Source organism: Paramisgurnus dabryanus, chromosome 23, assembly GCF_030506205.2.
Source record: "Paramisgurnus dabryanus chromosome 23, PD_genome_1.1, whole genome shotgun sequence".
In the NCBI taxonomy this organism is placed as follows: Eukaryota; Metazoa; Chordata; class Actinopteri; order Cypriniformes; family Cobitidae; genus Paramisgurnus; species Paramisgurnus dabryanus.
The window spans coordinates 19,931,555-19,953,194 of record NC_133359.1 but is presented as its reverse complement, the minus strand read 5'-3'; the positions used below and the strand labels follow the sequence as shown (position 1 = coordinate 19,953,194).

The 21,640-nt window shown below is 39.9% G+C and overlaps 1 protein-coding gene across 1 annotated transcript in view; it reads left to right on the top strand.

Annotated features, from left to right (window-relative positions):
- Nucleotides 1-1,618: 1,618 nt before the first annotated feature.
- LOC135787769 (uncharacterized) overlaps nucleotides 1,619-21,640 on the top strand; it is a 40,952-nt gene continuing 20,930 nt past the window's right edge. The window contains 27 exon segments of the mRNA XM_073813405.1: nucleotides 1,619-1,670; nucleotides 2,395-2,427; nucleotides 2,766-3,030; nucleotides 3,560-3,674; nucleotides 3,818-3,902; nucleotides 4,066-4,145; nucleotides 6,538-6,748; nucleotides 8,330-8,458; nucleotides 8,561-8,678; nucleotides 8,756-8,894; nucleotides 8,989-9,096; nucleotides 9,608-9,677; nucleotides 9,811-9,945; nucleotides 17,286-17,450; nucleotides 17,585-17,679; nucleotides 17,762-17,891; nucleotides 17,977-18,226; nucleotides 18,306-18,346; nucleotides 18,459-18,559; nucleotides 18,824-18,975; nucleotides 19,072-19,210; nucleotides 19,395-19,502; nucleotides 19,620-19,799; nucleotides 19,892-20,131; nucleotides 20,243-20,399; nucleotides 20,535-20,672; nucleotides 20,811-21,579. Coding sequence (XP_073669506.1) covers nucleotides 1,646-1,670; nucleotides 2,395-2,427; nucleotides 2,766-3,030; nucleotides 3,560-3,674; nucleotides 3,818-3,902; nucleotides 4,066-4,145; nucleotides 6,538-6,748; nucleotides 8,330-8,458; nucleotides 8,561-8,678; nucleotides 8,756-8,894; nucleotides 8,989-9,096; nucleotides 9,608-9,677; nucleotides 9,811-9,945; nucleotides 17,286-17,450; nucleotides 17,585-17,679; nucleotides 17,762-17,891; nucleotides 17,977-18,226; nucleotides 18,306-18,346; nucleotides 18,459-18,559; nucleotides 18,824-18,975; nucleotides 19,072-19,210; nucleotides 19,395-19,502; nucleotides 19,620-19,799; nucleotides 19,892-20,131; nucleotides 20,243-20,399; nucleotides 20,535-20,672; nucleotides 20,811-21,579 — 4,178 coding nt within the window. The 5' untranslated portion in view covers nucleotides 1,619-1,645.

The window sequence follows — 21,640 nt, the reverse complement described above, 5'->3', positions numbered from 1 at the left end:
GCAATTGAGAAAAACTGTAATCACCTACAAAGCCTTAAATGGCCTAGCACCCTCATATCTTAGAGAATTACTATCAGAATACAATCCATCATGTACACTGTGGTCCCAAATTCTGGTCTCTTAACTATCCCTAGAATATCAAAAGTGCCTGAAGGTGGTAGATCCTTTTCCTACTTAGCCCCTAAGCTCTGGAATGATTTGCCAACTGATGTCCAAGAATCAGACACAGTCGATCACTTTAAATCTAAACTTGAGACTTTTTTCTTTAACAAAGCATTTACATAATTTGTCTAGTAAATGTACTTATCTCGCAATAGTTAGCCTGTACGGAACAAAGCATTCACATAACTCATCTGGGTAATATACTAATGCCGCAATAGCTAGCCTGTCTGGAACTGAGCATATATTAAAACACAACACTGTGTGACACTTGCATTACATGCGAACGCCCCTACACTAATAGGATTTTGTTTCCCTCTCCCTGTCTCGTCCTCGAACCCGAGGACATTGAGACAAACAGACCCAGTTCCGGCTGCCGTGAAGGTTAACACACCACTGATCTACTGGCCGTCCTTCAACGTGATGCCCTGCCGATGCCTGACCAATGACCACTGACGGAACTCGTTTAATCTCCTTATCCGTTAACATACCGTTTACATCCCATATAAATATATATATATATACAGTCGATATATATATCTCCCAAAGGGTTTTTTCCCTCCTATAACTTTTTGATCCTCCCAGGCTAAAAAAAGTCGGGTTTTTTCAACCCCGGGGAGTCAGCCGACTTTGTGACTCTGTGTTTTCCCATTCTTCTATTAATGTAAAGCTGCTTTGAAACAATTGCCAATTGTGAAAAGCGCTATATAAATAAAATTGAATTGAATTTTTCATTTTAAAGTTTGTCATTATTCACCAGTTCATATTCTGGAGAAGAATGGACTAGATGTCAATATTTGGTTGCCACTGAGGCATGTGTCTGAATCAATCGGGAGTGTAAACCATGACAGTGTTACAGGAGCTATAATGCTCCAACATTTCCCATTACTTACTAGATAAGCATCACTTAAAATGACTTCAATGCAACTAGCATCAGCAGAGTGAACATTGAGGGCGTCAGTATGTTTTTTTTCTTTTTTATAAAACGGCTGAATGCACAAATCATCACATCCTTGTTTGGTATGAGATGATAACAGAGATAAAAGCATAGTCATGAGTAAAAAAAACGGTGTTTCTCATGAGTGGGGTTTGAATAATCCTTGTTTGCATAGCTGAACATTAAATGTTTATCTGATACAACGTACCATATTAATGCATATGCTTGGGTTCCACCTTCTGATCACGCATTACTTTGTGTCTAAAAGGCATTATAAAAGGCAAGGACTTTCAGGTTAAGATACAATTCATCTTGAGCAGAGCAGGTACTTGATCACCATGGGGACCACGAGGATGTCCCAGAAATGGATGCTGAGATGGGCTGTATTACTAATAGGGCTGCAGTCAACACAAGCTGGTTAGCTACAAAAACAATTCACACATTTTTTAAAGAAATGTTTAGGTTTGAAAACTCAATAAATTTAATACATAACATATAAATGACTTTTTGAATGTAGATTTTACTGGAGATTATGGACGTACGGAAGATATGGACAATGGCTGGCAAACAACAGGTAATTATTTAATTGTGTTTATGTATTTTAAGAAATTGATTACAATGAGTGAGTTACCATACTATATAGCTATAGATACCTTTATATTTACAAGATTATATACTTATACCTTTATGTACACTTCTGTTCAGAAGAGTGAAAATATATTTAAATATAAAAGTGTATGTTTAAACATTTGTAGACAAATAATAATACTTTCTTTCAATAAAACAATATATATATAAAAAAAAACATATATTTTTTAACCAAATAATGAAGAAAAAGTAGCCAATAAAAGTTAAATATTGTTTTAAACCCATCTTAGTACGATTTTGCTAATTGTAAAATAATGGGTGTCTACATTGAAAATGCTAAAATATAACCTTTTTTTTATTTTGGATGCTTTTAGTCACAAAATAATATCTATAGTGGGCTATGCCATAGTTTTGATGAGTTTACTGATATTTTAAAATGGGTAAAAATAGAAATTATCTTCAAAACTTTTTGAAACTGTTGGATATGTCCAGATGAATATTGTACATTTTGTATATGGATAACACTTTGATAACATAGTAATGGGTACAGTAATAGAAGAACTTTGAGTTTTTATTAATTTGCATTGTTATTAAGCAATACAGAAATTTGGTATCTGTCTTTTGCATTGTCTTTGTGCAACAAAACATTAAAAACGTAACATTTCATCATCAGCATTGGCACTCACAGTATATGGTCTTTTATTTTTCAGTGTTTCCCACCCCGACTGTGATGATAACTACAGGTATTAAGCCTATTATATAAGTGAAAATCATTGACGCTACCTGTTTAAGCTCTCAGTTTTAGAAATTTTACAGCAATTTAATAATACTTCAGGACACTTAAAAGTGAAATGGACAATGGAAATGGAAATTCTCCACACAACCTTGGCCTAACAAATATCATGAGTTGTGGCCAGTCAATCTTTTTGGTTGACAGGGAATATTTGGGAAGCCTGTCTAAAAACAAACATATTCATCATTATTTTGGTGCTAGTAGAGACACATACATACACTTAAGCTTTAATTGTGTGTTTTGTTCACTAAAAGCTTCGTACAAATCAAATAACCTCTCTCGATTTAGCCGGACCAGATCCTCGTCATCTATCCACAATCTGCAGCACATGGGGAAATTTCCACTTCAAGACATTTGATGGTCATTTCTTTCAAATGGCTGACACATGTGACTACGTTCTGGCGGTGATGTGCGACACAACTGCTTCTGATTTTAACATCCAAATGCAAAGAAAGTTTGTGAATGGCTCAGCCACTTTTAAGTCAGTCACTATACAGCTGCAGGGGACGGTCATCAAACTCAGTGATGGCAAAATACTCATGGACGACCAAGAGTGAGTTTATAAAAATATACATTTATTCTCTACAGTGTAAAAATGAAATGTAAATCAGGCCCATATACAAGATTCTGTACTATTTTTAAGGTGCTGTAGAATGTAAAACTGTATTCATCTAGGCATAGATGAATAATAAGGTTTCAGGTCACCTTATATGTGTGTTAGCATTAAAGGGCACACATTATGCAAAAATACACTTTTACATTGTGTTTAGACATAAATGTGTGTTGGCAGTGTGTCGACACAACAGAGATGGGGGACTCGAGTCATATGACTTGACTCAAGTAAGAGTTAAGTCGCAAATATGATAGGTATTCTACCAGTAGGTATGATAAACCGGTAGAAATGTGTCAACCAGCAGAGATTTTGGACTATAGTCTCTATCGAGATTAAGCTCCCACGTCACTTGCTGTGCGCATGCATGGTCACGAAAACGTAACATTTGTTCACATATTTAAGCACCGCAGCCTCAGGCCGTGACAAACAAACACAAACAACAGTGCTAATACAAAAATTTCATTGACAGGTTAACTATTCCAACCTTTGAACATGGAATTAAAATCGAGGGAAGCTCATCAAGTGTAAAGATTTCTAAACAAAATGGAGTCACTGTCTTTTGGGAAGAGGCGCAGTCTTTACTGGTATGACTCTTACTGTCTCTTATTTTAAATACATTGCGGTATTGCTAAATGTCATACATAAACAATGAAAGGTTGCCATATAATCACATATACCATAAATATATTTTGCTATTGCTTATATTCTTTAATATGATGTTCCCTAGATTGAACTTCCTGAGAAATACCGAGGGCAGACTTGCGGACTTTGTGGAAACTTCAATGGCAACCAAGTCGATGATATTAGTTATGGTAAATCTATTTTGATATAACCACCCTATTGTTTAAATAAATCTACTATTTCTATTACTGTTTGATTTAAACATTTTAACCGTTAAACATATTAATATAGAAATAATACTGTGTATGTGAAATAACTATCTGGATAACAGTCTGACAACATTTAACCACACAGATCTGGCCGCATGGAAGTTGGCTACAGTAGAATCCTGCGAAGATGTCACACTTCCCCAAGACGATCAGTGTGAAAGCAAGGTATAATAAGACCAAATCAAGACCAATAAAACATGTAGGAGAGAGCGTAACTTACCCCATAGATGGGGTTAATTGTAACACTTGCTTAAAATTAAGTTTGCAGGCAAATATTTCAATACTATTTTGTCTATATCATTTGCGTCGGAAGCCAACAAAAAGTGGATGGGTCCCCCACCCCACCACCTCAGAAAACCATTTACTGCAGAATCGATTCTCATATTCTTTTAATTAATTTACTTTTAATGAAACAACTGCGTTTATTGATATAGTGGTCGGAATTCTGGTAATAGTCCACTCCCGACATCCTTTGTGTATCTGGGGCTGCTTACACAAAGCGAGTGAGAGCGAGAGATGAATCCATATGCAGAGAAGTTTATTTATAAAATCCCAAAAGGGCAGGCAAACACATCCAAAGGGTAATCCAAAACGTAATCGAAAATGCAGGCAAGGGGTCAAAACTATGAACAAGAATATCAACCGTGAAACAAGACAATGACAAAATCCAGAACACTTGGTAAGGCAGGTGTTACACTGGCAATACTTCGCAATGGTGAAAGTGACTGAACAGGCTTTATACAGACAAACAGGAAGTGAATCAGGAAGTGAGACATGACATGATATGATATCAAAATAAAAGACCAGAAACATGACTTTAAAATAAAAGACCAAAACAACAGAACACAAGACAAAACCATTTCACATTGACAGAGCAGCTTATGTGCACTTTACTCATTCTAACTAACCATCTGAACAGACACATCTGAGGAGCTGTTCAGTACTGAAACAGTGGTCAGTCAACGTAATTTTTCCTTGCACAGATCTTTAAAGTAGTTCAGTAAAAACAGTACTAACCATTTTAATGCCCTTAGCATAATTTCTTTATAATGCCCCCACCCTGAGAAAAAAAAGGTTTGTTTTTGCCAGTTTAATTTTTTACTACCAAACATATAACTTAATAGCAGAAAGTAAAATATTCACAGCTTTAGCCAACACACACTACACCTTTGAAAATGCAAACTTTTATAGAATAGCAAAATAGAAAAAAATTAAAGAACTTAAATTATCAAAATAATCCAGACATGTTTTTCCCAAGTACAATGTCACTTTTAATAAATTACATTAAATAAACATCAATAAGTAAACAATAATTCTCAATATTCTTAAATTAAACAAAGATTCAGAGAACTAAGTGTGACAGTAATGTTTGCATCATATATAATGACATTTTACACTGTACTTACATATATATTTAACAGTCAGGAATTGTTAGCCTACCATGTGCACTGACTGCTAACATTAACTTTTACTGAGAAAGTACTGTATTAAGCACCGTCACGTCTAAATAAACCACAAAATAAACTACTGCTCAATATAAAAAAAAACGTAGTAAAGAAAGTAACAGCGGCGTCAGTTATTTGTAAAATGCATATGCATAGGTAATGTTTTACAGTAAAATCTCAATTTAGCTTGCACTGAAGTTATAAATAACTGTATAACAACATAGTTTGCTAACATTAATGTCAGCACTGCAAGTTCGAGGCGCATTACGATTAGCAGCAGCTGCAGCCCATGCACATTTCCCTTATTTAGGCATGATGAAACATGACGGATTTACCTGCAAGTGATGCACGGGCATCATCCCGCAGTTTCTTCTTTTTTTCCGATCCCAACTCCTGCTGTCTTTTCGGGGGCATTTCCAAAAATTGCCTACTGACTGGCCGTTTCTCAATCCGAAGGCTGCAGCCTGCGCGAGGTCGCATATGCAGGCTGCAAACGTCATAAAGCCTGGTTTATTTTGGTTAACTGAACATTACATTAGCAAGTCATGAGCATATTACAACAATTTACGATTAACTAAGAATAATAGTCAACTTTATAATCGTTAATATTACGAAATAAGAACGTTTTGATGACGTATGCAGCCTAGAAATGCGACCCTGGAGGCTGCAGCCTTTGGATTGAGAACTGTTTTCATATCGTTAGTGCTGAGGGGTTAGTTGTAACACAGCATTGCAATTAACCCCGCTGGGTAAAAAATATTTCAAGCCTACCAAAAAGTTGCTAAGAGCTCCATTTCAAAATAATGCTATGTTTTAGTAAACAAGACACTGATTAAGATGACATAACATGGTTTTGGTATTTTACACACCCAACACAGAAACCGAAAAAATATGGAAAAACATACATTTCCATACATTTGTCGCGACCGGCAGTCTTTTGGCAGTGTGAAAACAATACCAGAAAAACAAATCGCTCAACCCTGTGCAACATTGTAAACGGTCCAGGTTACAATTAACCCCACGTTAGTTTGTGCCCCGCGCACACCTACACTATTGGCAGAAACACTGCTACCTCTGATGGAGTGCCTGAAACTATTTATTTGATCCTCCAGGGACACATTTGTCAAGAGTATCTCAGCAGTTCAGGGTTATATGACTGTCGCCACGTGTTGGACTTAAGTTACTTTGAGAAAGCCTGCGCAGATGACCTGTGTCAGTGTCACGGCAACCAAGACTGTATCTGCAACACGCTTACAGAAATATCACGACAGTGCACACATGCTGGTGGCAAGCCAGGAACATGGAGAACAGAGGAATTATGTCGTGAGTATGATTTTTACAATAAGTGACATTTTACAATTAACTGTAATTTGCTAACAGTAGTTAAAGGGGTCATATTTTTTTGTATTTGGTGTAATGCAATGCGTTAACAAGGTTTAAGGTTAAATAAACATTATTTTTAATATACAGTTCATTATTGTTGCTCTTATATGCAATGCCTTTTCTAAATGTTTTTCTTAAATGTTCCGCCCCTTACCATATTTAGAAAATTCAGCTCGCAAAGCACAGCGTCTCCACGAGACCAGTGCAAGTCACAGCATTAAAATGTGGAATATGCATATGATTAGGCACTTCTTGTCTGTGTGTGTGTGTGCGTGTGCGTGCTTGTGTGTGTGTTTGCCATCAGAGAAGTTGATAAAATAATCAAAGGCATTGCAGATATGTGGGAATTTATCTTTGTCTATAAGCAAATTAAAGTGAACAAACACTGAAGAGCTGAAATCAACTTAACCATTTATTCTGAACTGTCTTTCCATGGCTTGCCCGGTCTCGAGAACTACAACACTAGTAGCAACAATAAAAGTTACACCTTCATTCTTTGTGTATACATTTGGGCTATGTTATGCAATTCTTCCCACACAGTGACATAGATATGTGGGGGCATGTTTAAATAAGGCATTTTAGGAAGGTGTGGATGAGCCTTCTCTTTTAGAAAGAATATCTCTTTGGGTTTGAGACTTTAATCTTTGCGACTTTACAGATCTTCTATATACATAAATAGCTTTTAACACATTTAAAAGACAAATGAAAACAAGAAATTGCATCATATGACCCCTTTAATGCATTAAAGGCAATATAACACACACCGTTTCTTTCAATCTTATGTTAATCATGAGTACCTATAAAGCAGTATTGCATACTTCATTTCTCAGATGAGCCTATAGTTTTATCAGATTTATAAAAGACAGATACAGCTCTACTGCTTCTTTCCAAAAAATTGAATTGAAAGAACTCCTGGAGGTGTGCAATGCGCGTAGCTAAAGAGTCACAAGACATTTAGGGTGAATTCCGATCGGAAGTGATTATCCCCTATGCTGTTCCCTTCGAAGTTTAGACTTCTTGATGTGTAAACTCTGGAGGGAGTTGAGCAGTTGTCTCATACTGTGGCCAAGTAAAATACATTTGGCAAACAGAGCGTGATATTTGTATTTTGTATACTGTGTTTTATATTATATAATGAATAGTGTGATGTGTAATATTTAAATACAGTTAATCTTGGAGCTTTTAACTGAAAATCATATCCCAATATCCAAAAATTTCATAGCCTTATACAGTATATGTAATGTTTATTATGTTTAGTAAACACATATTTGTGTCTTTTTTAGGGAATGGTTTGGAGGATAGGTTGGCATTAGATATGCCCTTTATATGTCATAAAGTAACAATGTGTATATCAATGCTTTTAACAGCATTTATAAGCTTAAATTAACTTATTGTGTTAGAAAATGTTAACTATTGCTATGAAATTTGACCCATTGACTACTACTAACTTTTGATTTCTATATTACAAGTACATTGTTCCATAAATAATGCTGACACATATCACTACTGTGTGTTATTTAGCAGCAAAAAAATGTCCACCAAACATGGAATACATGGAATGTGCTGGCCCATGCAAAAATACTTGCTCGGATCCAGGTGGAAGTCCGCAGTGTACAGAACACTGTGTAGATGGCTGTTTCTGCCCTGAGGGTAACAATCTGTTGTCTTACTCTCTTACACAAGAATGTTTTACAAAAAGACTTATATTGTTAGAGCTGTTCAACTGTATGCCTTTTTGCATTTAATTTACAGGCACTGTGGAAGACAACATTGGTAACAGTGGTTGCATTCCCGTAAACAAATGTCCATGTATGCATGACGGCACAATATACCAGACTGGAGAGTCATACGAGCAAGCGTGTAAACAATGGTAAGTCACACACATGCATCAGTCAACACGAATCTAATAGATTTTATTGTGATAACATTGCTGTCGTACCGTAACAGCGAGTGTGCTGCTGGACGCTGGAGTTGCACGGATCTGGAATGTCCTGGAATCTGCTCTGTTGTGGGAGGCTCTCACATCACCACTTATGATGGAAAAACCTTCAGCTTTAATGGCAACTGTGACTACATCCTCACTAAGGTCTGTCACTGTCAATACAATAAATGTACCTCAACAAGTACCCAAATACATCAATGAAATCACAAATGATCTTTTCTTTGTTTTTTTGTTTTAGCACTCTAATGACAGTGACATCGCTGTTATTGGAAATCTGGCAATGTGTGATTTGATGAGAACAGGCACATGTTTGAATTCTGTTACTATTGTCATCTCCGGGACCACCGTAAGCATATTTCAAATCTTTAATGATTCTTTAATGATTAAAACACATGTTCACCTGTAAATAATGCTAACAGCCAAAAGTGTCAGCTGAATATGATTCTTTTAGCACTTACCTTGAGTTCAGGCACTTCTGGTTCACGTGCTTAACAATAAACCTTAACATCATTTAGCACGCTTGCTGAGGAAATAAACATAAAAGCTTTTGTTTTTACACTCCCATATAAAACAATTAATAAATACGCTAGACTCGGCTAAAAATGCTTTGGTGCACACACTACCTTGGACACATTTATAACATTGTTTTTTTCATATATTTTTATTTTATAAATTTAAAAAAGTACAGGTGCCCTTATTCATAATAACTGGCCCTGTAAAGGAGCAATAAGCGTATTCTACCACCATTGTTTTAAACCCTAAAAATTCAAACCACATTCTCAAAGTACAACTAACAATACACGATTTTGTTTTCTTTTACTATACGTATTTTAGCTGTATTTTTCCTTTTCAAACAGATTAGTTTTTCATCCAGTGGGACTGTCACACTAAACGGAAACAGTCCATATGATCTTCCAGTGTCCACAGGTGTGTTGTAAAAAGTGGAACCAAACAAAATTGCAATTTATTTAAAAAGCGTGTAGAAATATTTATTTTTTTTTCTGCTTGGTTTCCAGTAGAGGTTTTAAAAAAAACTTACCTGATAATTTCTTTGTTCCAGAACAAGTAGTCATCTTTCAGCCCTCTTCTTCCTTCATTATCGCTGATATGAAGAGTCTTCGTGTGGAGATTCAACTGTCTCCAATTATGCAGTTGTATATTGTAGCCAGCACTACAGAGAAAGGCAAAATGAGTGGTGAGTTTAATAATTCACTGTGCTTGTGAATTCAAAACAGACATGCCAAAGTCACTTATAAAACATCACGGTTTTATACATTTATGAAGTATTGTTCCCTATCAAAAGCTTTACTTCGATGCTGCGCTGCAAAGCGCTATGGGGAAACGTCTTTATTGTTGACCAGCTGAATATAATGTGCAAACACGTCAATGGAATTGACCTGGAGGTATATAGCCTCGGTTGATGACGACATCACAGCGCACCCGATGCAAGGCTATAAAATAGATGAGCACCAGCTGTGTCATCAGGTCTTTTGATTTTCAGACCAACTACTGAATGTGTGTGTGCTACACTGAAATGCAAATCTCTCTCTTACCTTTTGAACTTCACTTGAGATCTTTGTTAGGAGTTAGATTCCAACAAGATAGAGTGCAGACTTTCTCTCTTTCCAATTTTAAAAGAAGTTTAAGTTAAAAGGAAAATATGAGTAAGAAGAGTCACGAGCAGTCTAAGTCGTGTGTTTGTGGTCGCTTTATGGCCAAGGACGACACACACACTTAACTGTTTTGTGTGTTTGGGGGAGGAGCATGCGGTTATGGCTTTACAGTCTGATGAGTGCGAGCATTTTGAATCATTCACAATAAAAATGCTTTGTGCTCCCCGTGATTATCTCTGACCGCACCGTCAAATTAAGATATATTTCTTCACGTGATTCCGAAGCGCACTCCAGTGTTTCTTCGGTTCATGTGGGGGTAATTTTAATAATGATGTTGATGATATCTCTCTCGGTTCTGCGGAGTTTGATAAACCAGCCTCCCAGCGTTCTCGCACAATGAAAGTCGTTCGAGGAGCTTCTCGCGGTGGTAACACGCGCCAGGTTGCAAATCGACTGGCCTCATGAGCCAGAGAACCCCAAACAAATAGACCTGTTCGAGTCGTGACTCACTCGGATCTTTAACCTGGATCTTTAAATTAACTCATGAGTCGCGAGTCTCTAGTGTCATTAACCCGGATCAGTTGAGTCCTATTACAATTCAATGTAAAACCATAAACAGGGCCACCACACAAAAACCTCTTTCAACATTATTGATGAGACTTCGCTCGCACTGCAGATCCACTCGTAACCGGCTGATCTGCGCGAGAACTGACCCGAGATTCTCATTTAGAGCCGGAAACATTGCAAACTCGAGAGACCTGTGGGTCCGCGCGAGCCCCGAATTGACCTGAGATTCTCACTCAGAGCCGGAAACATTGCAAACTCGAGAGACCTGTGGATCCGCGCGAGCCGCGAATTGACCCGAGATTCTCACTCAGAGCCGGAAACAATGCGGACTCGAGAGACATGCGAATCTGCTCTGACTCGAGAGTCTCTCAACTCGTAACTGGCTGATCCGTAACCGGCTGATCCGTAACCGGCTGATCTGCGCGAACTGTCTCTCCGGCTCTGGGGGCTACATAAGCAGGACAGTTTTTTCTATATTTTCTCTATATTATTATGCTATTGTTATTAGGCTTATTTTTTAAATGGTCGACCATACACACCATCCACGCGAATCAGCCGGTTAGTGGATCTGTAGAGCGAGTCTCATGTCCATGGTCTGCGAGTCTGCAATGTTTCCAGCTCTGAGAATCTCGAGTCGCGTGGATCAGCTGGTTACAGGTGGGTCTGTACTGAGTTTCCTTGGCAATTTAGCAATACTGACTCAAATGACTCAAGTGACTCACACAACCCGGATCACTTTAGTGAGTGACTCACAATAACCCGGATCCTTTAAAGGAATCGAGTTTGCCAGGCCTACAAACAAAAGCAACCTAGTGGATAGGTCTCTAGTGACAAAAGGGATAGGACGAAACATGAGCCTCTCCCTTTCTTTGAGGATCTCCATGGTGAATTAAATAAATCATGGGAAAGACCATATTCATTGTGTGTTATTATGCCCACGGCGTCAATTTACGACTATCATGGGTGCGAAGACGCGTGGATATACTGAAATGCCACAGGTGGAAGAGATGCTTGCGAGTTATCTCTCGCCTGGCTCTGTATCCTCATTAAAGAAGCCTACCATGCCCACGAAGCCGTGTAAAATGACTTCAGCTCTCGTGGGCAAAGCTTATCAAGCCGCAGGTCGGGCTGGTGCTGCGCTGCATACTATGCGATATTACAGGCATACCAGGCTGATCTGTTAAAGGATTTGAGTGAAGGCGAGACGATAGACAAAAGAGACATTTGACGAGTTGCGTAGGGCTACAGATCTGTCTCTCCGTGTCATTAAACAAACGGCTCGCGCTATCGGCCGTTCTATGTTTGCTCTAGTAAGCACAGAGAGGCATTTATGGCTAAATCTGTCAGGCATAAATGAGAAGGATAAAACTTTTCTTTTAAATGCCCCTGTTTCCCCATTGGGTTTATTTGGTGACGCGGTTGACTCCGTTGTCACAAAATTCACTGAAGTTAAAAGCATGAGGGAATATTCACACAGTTTTTGCCTCGCCGCACGCAAGGGGAGGGGCTCTCACTCATGGTCACCCGACCTCTTCTCGGTCTTTCAAAGCCGAGGAACATTAAAAAGGATAGCGTAGCGAATCGTGTTTCCCCACAAAGAGCTTGGGGATCGACTCGTCACACTCAGCAGCCCCAAAGGCGGATCTCAGCACTTTCATTTATAAAATAAACAATCCTGACGGTTCCACTCTTTACAGTAGGGCTCGCCGGCGGGCGGGGCATATCATATTACATCAGATCGCTCCATCCCGCTGCCTTTACGAAGCCTCTCCACCTCCGCCGCCTCTGGGCGTGCGGGGGGCGGCGGTTTCCAGCGTGATGTTGAAGGCCCCCTGTCTTCAATGTTAAAGGCCCCCTGTGTTCCTGCTGTCATTCAGGGCCAACCCTCAAAGGCTAATAAAAGTACGCGATGCAGGCTTCGTACACTAACTATGTGGATAAGACCCCGGTTTGTTGCCTTGGGTCCCACGCTATGAGCGACTTGTCATCGCAAACTGCTTATGACAGACGCCTCCCTGACGTGCTGTGGTGCGACCTTAGATGGTCGTTCAGCTCAAGGGGAATGGGAGGGTCATCAGCTCGGTTGGCACATCAATTGCCTAGAGCTGACGGCCGTATTTCTGGCGCTGAATTACTTTCTCAACCAACCGAACAATCTGAACAAGATAGCGAGGCAGATTTTTATCTGGGCTCAGGACAAGTCCCTGTCACTCAGAACAGTGTACATGCCAGAAAACCTGTATGTAGGAGCAGTTTGACTGTCCAGGCAGACATTATCGACTGTGGAATGGAAACCCCACCCAGACATAGTGTCTCAGATATGGACCTGATTTTACAGAGAGGAAGTGGACCTCTTGGCCTCTTTTCTTCTCCCGCAGGTTCTAGCCAGAGTTCGCCAGCAAGGCTCTTGCCTCTTACTGATAGCACCGCGTTGGCCGAACAGATTGGCGAGTCCGGAGAGGAGGAACCTTCTGTCTCATATGATAATACATCCTAGGCCCAACCTGTGGAATCTCTATGTTTGGCTTCTGAAGGGTACCAACTGAGGGACACAGGTTTGTCGCCTGATGTTATTGACACTATTTTGAGTGCCTTTAAATGGGGTGTCTTTGAAGCATGGTGCACGACACATAATGCAGATCCTGTTAACTGCCAGATTGCTACAGTTCTGAGTTTTCTGCTGGAAAAGCTGTCAGCAGGCGTATGCCCATCCACTCTCAGGGTTTATGTGGCCGCTCTTTCGGCTTGCCACGCTTTGGTGGATGGGGCGCCGCTCAGGAGGCATCTTCTGCTTGCTCTCTTTATTTGTGGGGCAAAACGATTGAGGCCTCCAGCAAGAACTAAGATGCCTTTGTTGGACCTAGCTATAGTCCTTGAGGGTCGGGTTCAGACCCCCTTTGAACCTCTAGAGTCAGCGTCTGATAGACTTCTGACACTAAAGATGGTTTTTCTAATGGCGATAACTTCTTTAAAAAGAATTGGGGATGTGCAGGCTCTGGCGTTCTCACCATCCTGTCTAGATTTTGCCCCAGGAACGGTGAAGGTGATTTTGCATCCTTATCCTGATTACCTAAGGTTCCCTTTTCGACTGCACATCCGGCCATTCTTGAGATTTTCTGCCCTCCGCCGTTCACCACGCCGGAGCAGGAGTTATACCACAAATTGTGCCCAGTCCGTGCTCTTCAGACTTATGTTCAACGCACTAGCCAGTGGCGTAAGTCAGAGCAATTGTTTGTCTGTTTTGGGGGCCGCAACAGAGGTGCTGCGGCCACCAGGCAGTCCATATCATATTGGGTTAGGGATGCCATTGCTCTTGCCTATGAGGCATGCGGTCAAGTCTCGCCAGCAGGTCTGAGAGCTCACTCCACCAGGGGAGTAGCCTCTTCTACTGCTTTAGTAAAAGGGGCCTCCTTTGCAGAACGTTTGTGATGCGGCGAGCTGGTCCTCTCCACATACGTTCATAAGACTTTATAGCTTGGATGCTCATGTCACTCCAGGGTCTCATCTCCCTAGTCAACTTCTCAAGCTGCTATCTAAGCCATTTGTTCCAAGAGGGGATATCCCCCACTGCTACTATTAGTAAGAGGTGCCTCCTTACAGAGCGTTTGTGATGCGGCGGGTTGGTCCTCTTTGCATACATTCATAAGACTTTATAGCTTGGATGCTCATGTCACTCCAGGGTCTCATGTCCTTGAGTCAACATCTCAAGCTGCTGTCAAAACCATTTGTTCCAAGAGGGGGTATCCCCCACTGCTACTATTAGTAAGGGGTGCCTCCTTACAGAGCGTTTGTGATGCGGCGGGCTGTTCCTCTCCGCATACATTCATACGATTTTATAGCTTGGATGCTCATGTCACTCCAGGCTCTCATGTCCTCGAGTCAACATCTCAAGCTGTTGTCTAAACCGGTTGTTCCAAGAGGGGGTATCCCCCACTGCTACTATTAGTAAGGGGTTCCTCCTTACAGAGTGTTTGTGATGCGGCAGCCTGGTTCCTCTCCGCATACATTCATAAGATTTTATAGCTTGGATGCTTATGTCACTTTAGGGTCTCATGTCCTCGAGTCAACATCTCAAGCTAATGTCTATACCATTTGTCCATAAAGGGGTATCCCCCACTGCTACTATCAGTAAGGGGGTGCCTTCTTATAGGTGTTTGTGAAGCGGCAGGAGGCGGCAGTGGTTGAGTGGTTCATGTAGGTTGTCTACAAATCGGAAGGTTGGTGGTTCAATCCCCGGCTCCACCTGACCAAGTGTTGAGGTGTCCTTGAGCAAGTGTCGAGGTGTCCTTGAGCAAGGCCTTGAGCAAAAACGTAATTTCATCTCGACTGAACAAACATCTTTGATGACATGGGGGCAGGGCCGAATTAACATAAGGGCTAGGTGGGGCTGAAGCCCCAGGGCCCGCGGAATTAGGGGGCCAATGATTGGCTGGAGGAAAAGAGATTGTCAAGTCATAGGTGGTTGATTTGTGTATTATAAATTTACAAGAAGTTATTGGAAAATGTGCCTGACTGATATAATTCACCACCCAATTAAATTAACTCTACAATTTGCGCCATGGGAAACACCTCTTTTCGTTTTGCTTTCATATAGAACATGGGTAGGCCTAATCGCTTGCTGGAGCTCCAAAAATAATGAAAAAGTGATAGTGGTGCACAAAAAAAATTAAACTCGAAAGGCAGAAAAGGGATGCAAAATTCCTAAACTTACAAACTACTTTGGTTCACTTTCATCCGTGCCCGTGAAAGACCCTGAGTGCAGCGGCAGCAGCCCACAGTTAGCTTCACCCCCTGTGTTGTCCCCAATCCGTGTGTTTATACGTTGAAGAAGGTAAGCAAGCAGCTGAAGTTAATGAGTTAAGCACTATTTGGATGGAAATTGCAGTGTTTCCTATACATTGATTTATTTGTGGCGTGCCGCCACAGAATCAATACTGGCCGCCACAAATAGATTTTTCATGATTACCATACATTTTTATTTTATTATTTAAAACGGCTTCATTCACTCTTGCTAGTGCTCACCACCGCCTCTCTCATGCTCTCTCTCTCTCTCTCTTTGCGTCACCTCGACAGTGCCACTGAGTGAAAGAATTAAAAGTTGGCAGTGTTTTCCATGTGCGTTCCTCAGTGTATTTGTCTTTTCACGTAAACGTCAACAGATGTTACTGTTAGAGAAGACGGCTGATCGAGTTTATCATGACTTAACGAAAGGTTAGCTGTGTTTTCCCACACACACATTGGTTCTCTGTGTGCAAGCTCTCTCCCTCCATATGGTGCGGTATGCGCACGCGTTCTGTAGTTCAGTGTAACAGTGTATTCTCTCATATTTTTAATTTGGTAAGAATTGTCTGCGCTCTTCACGATCTACAATTAAACTATCACTTGCATTTAAATTTAAAAGCGCTCATAAACACAACAAGAGAAGAGCATCCGTAAAGCTATGCACTGCATCCGACACACAGGTAATGTAGCCAAAATCACCTCGTATATTAGCTCTTAAATGTAAATGTACGGTGATTTTGTCTGACGATGTAGCATTTCTAAATCAGGCATTAGTAAAGTAACAGCTGGTTGGATTAAACACGAGGTGTTATTGGGTCGTGTTTAGTTACTATTTTATACTCTTTCTTTATGTGTGACAACAGAACAGATAATATGTAAAAACGCATTCATTTGCATTAAAATACAATATAACAATCAATGAAAGTGTTGCGGTAGAAGACTGGCGTGGCAATCAGATGAAAGGTGGTCCTTGGTGTTGCTATACCCCCAGGGCCCAAAGTCCTCTTAATCCGGGCCTGGATGGGGGTGAGTAAATTATCTTTAGTAAAATTATTTTTTATTTATTCTTAATGCCATTCCATTATCTATCGCTATTCATGTAGAGAACAAGTTAATCTAAACCAAAGATATTTAATATTACCAAGATGTGTCAGTGGTATTGATATGAATGAGGGAGATGACAACAATCAGTATGGCTGCTCTAGTCCCGCCTTCTGATAAGTCTTGTTTCAGCAAAATTTTGCAAATATGGCAGAGCAGATCACAAATATGTGACTTCCTTAAAAAGACTTGGACAAGTTGATCCATGTGATCCAAGTTAGGCAATTTGACACCTCCAATCTATCTAACCTGTATTTCTTTGGACTGTGGGAGGAATCTGAAGTACCCGGAGTAAACCCTCACTGAAGCAGGGAGAACATGCAAACTCCACACAGAAAGGCCACCCGACCCAGCTATTTGATTGGACATAATTTTGAGTGCAAGCTTAGTTGTTTCATATTTTTTGTTTGATTTATGTTTGTAATTTTATCCGCATCTAACTGCTATTATTTTTACACCATGTTTCATTCAGGTCTGTGTGGGAACTATAACGATATCCAAAAAGATGACTTTAAAACAGCTTCAGGCATTATTGAAGGAACACCAACAACCTTTGTCAACTTTTGGAAAAAAGTATACAGTTGTTCAGATGTTGAAAACACATTTGATAACCCCTGCAGTCTAAGTGTGGACACAGGTACTTAAAAAAATAAAATAAAATAAAAGACAACATGCAACAACTAGATTCAAAACATCCATTAGAAGTTAATCCAGTTTAAAATCCAAATGTAACAGACACAAAAAAGATATTTTTGCTATTCTTTCATCCAGAGAAACTTGCAAAAGACTGGTGTTCGCGTCTCACAGACCCAAATGGAACCTTTTCCTCTTGTCATTCAGAAATCTCTCCAGAGAAATATTATACAGTAAGTCCTTCTGCCTCAGGTGATCTTTATTCAATTGTATAATTGTAGAACTTCAATGTGTTCAATTTCGTGTTATGTGCAGAACTGTGTTTATGACACCTGTAAGTGTGCTGATGTCGGCAACTGTTACTGTGCGGCCCTCTCCGCCTATGCCCATGCATGCGCCGCAAGAGGGATCATTCTCCAGGGCTGGCTGGATTCGTACTCCTGCGGTGAGGTTTTGATATAATTTCATTTAGTTAAAATTCTAGTTTTTTTAAGATTACTAGGTTGTAACAGTGCCTTTGATTTGTACAGACAAATATTCCAAGTGTTCAGACCATATGAAGTACTCTTACAGCGTCATCAGTTGTAGCAACACCTGCCGTTCTCTCAGTGGAAAGGACCACACCTGCAAAGTGTTTACACCTGTAGAAGGCTGCATTTGTCCCGAGGGTACCTATCTTAACGATGCAGGCAGCTGTGTGCATGCTGACCAGTGCCCTTGTTACTATGACAACAAGGTCATAGACCCATCAGGATCTTTAAACATAGATGGTTTTAAATGGTAAAGAGCACATACATAATTAACAAAAACCCTTTAGTAACTCCTGATGGCGGATTTTCATGATTTTTTCATATTACAGCACCTGCACTCATGGCATGTTACACTGCTCCAGTCATCAAGGTGAGCTCAGACCACCACCTCTAAAACACAACTAGCTAAATTTAATCTTGAGCCATTAATAAGAAAACAACAGTATGTTCTGATAACATCTGTGTACCTGTTCTGTTGTTAGACTGTGTTGATCCAATGGTCTATTTCAACTGCTCCAGTGAACCTGGACAAAAAGGCACAGAGTGTCAGAGGACATGTCAGAACCAAGACCCAAACAACTGTGTGAGTTAAGATAAATGGATGCAAGACTTTGAAGCATAGTGGATGGATGGATGTGTTGACAGTTGGGTGGATAGATGGATGAACAGATGGGGTGGTACTGTAGTTTGGTGCATGGGTTGGCAGTTGGATAATGGATAGATAGGTATATAGTTTGGTGGAAGGATTATTGGATTGATGGATTTGTGGTGTATTAATGGATATATTGGAATACACTCTTTATGAAACAGGATGGTTTACTCTTTGTACTAATTGTTATGGCTATAGGTGAGCACAGGGTGTGTATCAGGTTGTATGTGCCCAGATGGCTTTCTGGTTGATGGTAATGGTGGATGTGTGAAGAAGCAAGACTGCAAGTGTACCCACAATGGAGTAAACTACTCACCTGGGGAGCAGGTTCAACAAGATTGTAACAACTGGTAAGCCAGAAACCTGTTTTATCTTAATTTGAAATTAGCTTTGCAAACAAATATAAATTGTGCTTATGTATAAATTTACCTTAAAAACTATTTCAGCACATGCAAAAATGGTATGTGGGCTTGTACAGAAAATGAATGTTACGGCACCTGTACCATCTATGGTGAAGGTCATTTTAGGACTTTTGATGGCAAGAGATATTCTTACTACGGAACTTGCCAATACATTTTGGCACAGGTATGTTAATCGCTACTGTGTCTTTAAAATGACAAATACATTTTATTGTGAAGGTATTGTGAAGATACCAAAGTAAAGTTTACATTTGTGAAAAAGTGGAATAGTTGCATAGTGTAAATTAAATTTTTTAAATTTGGGGGGAATTCAAAACTTTTTCCTAACCTGAAGTGTGTAAACGCTACAGGATCACTGCGATGTACAGAGCAGTTCCTCTTTCAGCCTTGTAACTGAGAACATCCCATGTGAAAGCACCAACTCCATTTGCTCCACATCCATCAGTCTGGTTGTTGGGGTAAGGTTATTTCACATTTCAGAGTCTATTAAAGCACTATTAAAGTATCCTAAAATGCACAATGAATAAAAGCAATAAAATAATTAACCAATTTCACTGTCTTTTCAAATCTTGAAGAGATTCACAATAATCTTAGGGTCTGAAGATAAGGTCAAAGTTGTTGAAGGAAATGGAACTGATCACAAATATCAAATCTATTCTGCTGGGATATATACTGTCATAGAGGTAGAAAAGATGTTAAACTTAATTTGGGATCGCAAAACAAGCCTTATGCTTCAACTCCATCAGAATCTAAAGGTATGAATTATACATGAAGGTATGCTTATCTACTTATCCAACCCCTAACTCTTTGTTCACCCACTTAAATAGCAATATAATCTCTATGGCAGGGCGAAGTGTGTGGACTGTGTGGAAACTTTGACGGCAACGCCAATAATGACATTGTGAAAAAAGATGGAGAAGAGGTCACTGATGTGGTGGTGTTTGGAAATAGCTGGAAAGTGAGTGCAAGCTGCCCAGAAGTGAACAGTTTAATAAACCCCTGTGAGAAAAACCCTCACCGGAGTGCCTGGGCTCAGAGGAAATGCAGCCACATTACAAGCAATGTCTTTACAGATTGCCATTCACTAGTAAGTTACTTTTTCATATAAAGCTGTTTTGAAACCAGTCTAATGTAATACACATCTAGTGTAGTTACCATGGTAAAAGTTCAACAAAAATTCTGATTTTCTTGTCTTCAGGTGGACTCTGCCCCATACTATGATGCCTGTGTGAGGGACACCTGTGCATGTGATTCTGGGGGAGACTGTGATTGTTTGTGTACAGCATTGTCTGCTTATGCTGCTGAATGCCGTAAAAGGGGAGCTTGCGTGACATGGCGCAGCCAAGAATTTTGTCGTATGTCTAGACATATTTAGTTTATGAACATCCAATTATATACTGTAACATACACATATATGCAATGATTAGGGAATAATTTATTATCTACAATAAATATTGTTATTGTGCTGACTAAACTGGATGATTTTGCAGCTTTATTCTGTGACTACTACAATGGTGATGAAGAATGTGTGTGGCACTATGAAAACTGTAGCTCAACCTGCATGAAAACCTGCAAAAACCGCTTAGGAGAATGCTCTAAAAATGCAAAACAAATACCTCCCCTCGAAGGTAATAACTGTTTTAGGTGCTCTCCACATTTAAAAAAAACAAAAAACATATGGCAGTGTGTGCTCAATTGCAATATGTTATTATATTGTAAAGTGTTATTATATTGTCTATAAAATCTTTCTTTATTAATCTTCCTAGGATGTTTTCCTCAGTGCCCTTCAGACAGGCCATATTTCAGGGAGGACATTATGAAATGTGTTCCGGAGAAAACATGTAACTATTGTTTATATGACAATGAGCTCTATCCCCCTGGAACTGTAGTTTACAGCACCAACGATGGAAGTGATACTTGTTTCAGTGGGACATGTTCATCAAATGGGGAAATTGAAAGACATATTTTTAAATGCATACATACACCAACTCCCACACCTTTCATTTTTTCAACTACTACTGTCACCATTACACCCACAACAACAAAGACATCTATGAGCACAACAACAGAAACACCAACGACAACAACAACTACTACCACAACAACTACTGAAACACCCACAACAACAGAGACACCAACAACAACAACCACTCCTACAACAACAACTACTGAAACACCAACCCCCAAAACACCAGAGACAACAACATCCACAACCACTCCTACAACAACTACTGAAACACCAACACCCACAACACCAGAGACAACAACATCCACAACCACTCCTACAACAACTACTGTAACACCAACCCCCACAACACCAGAAACAACAACATCCACAACCACTCCTACAACTACTGAAACACCAACCCCCACAACACCAGAGACAACAACATCCACAACCAGTCCTACAACAACTACTGTAACACCAACCCCCACAAAACCAGAAACAACAACATCCACAACCACTCCTACAACTACTGAAACACCAACACCCACAACACCAGAGACAACAACATCCACAACCACTCCTACAACAACAACTACTGAAACACCAACACCCACAACAACAGAGACAACAACATCCACAACCACTCCT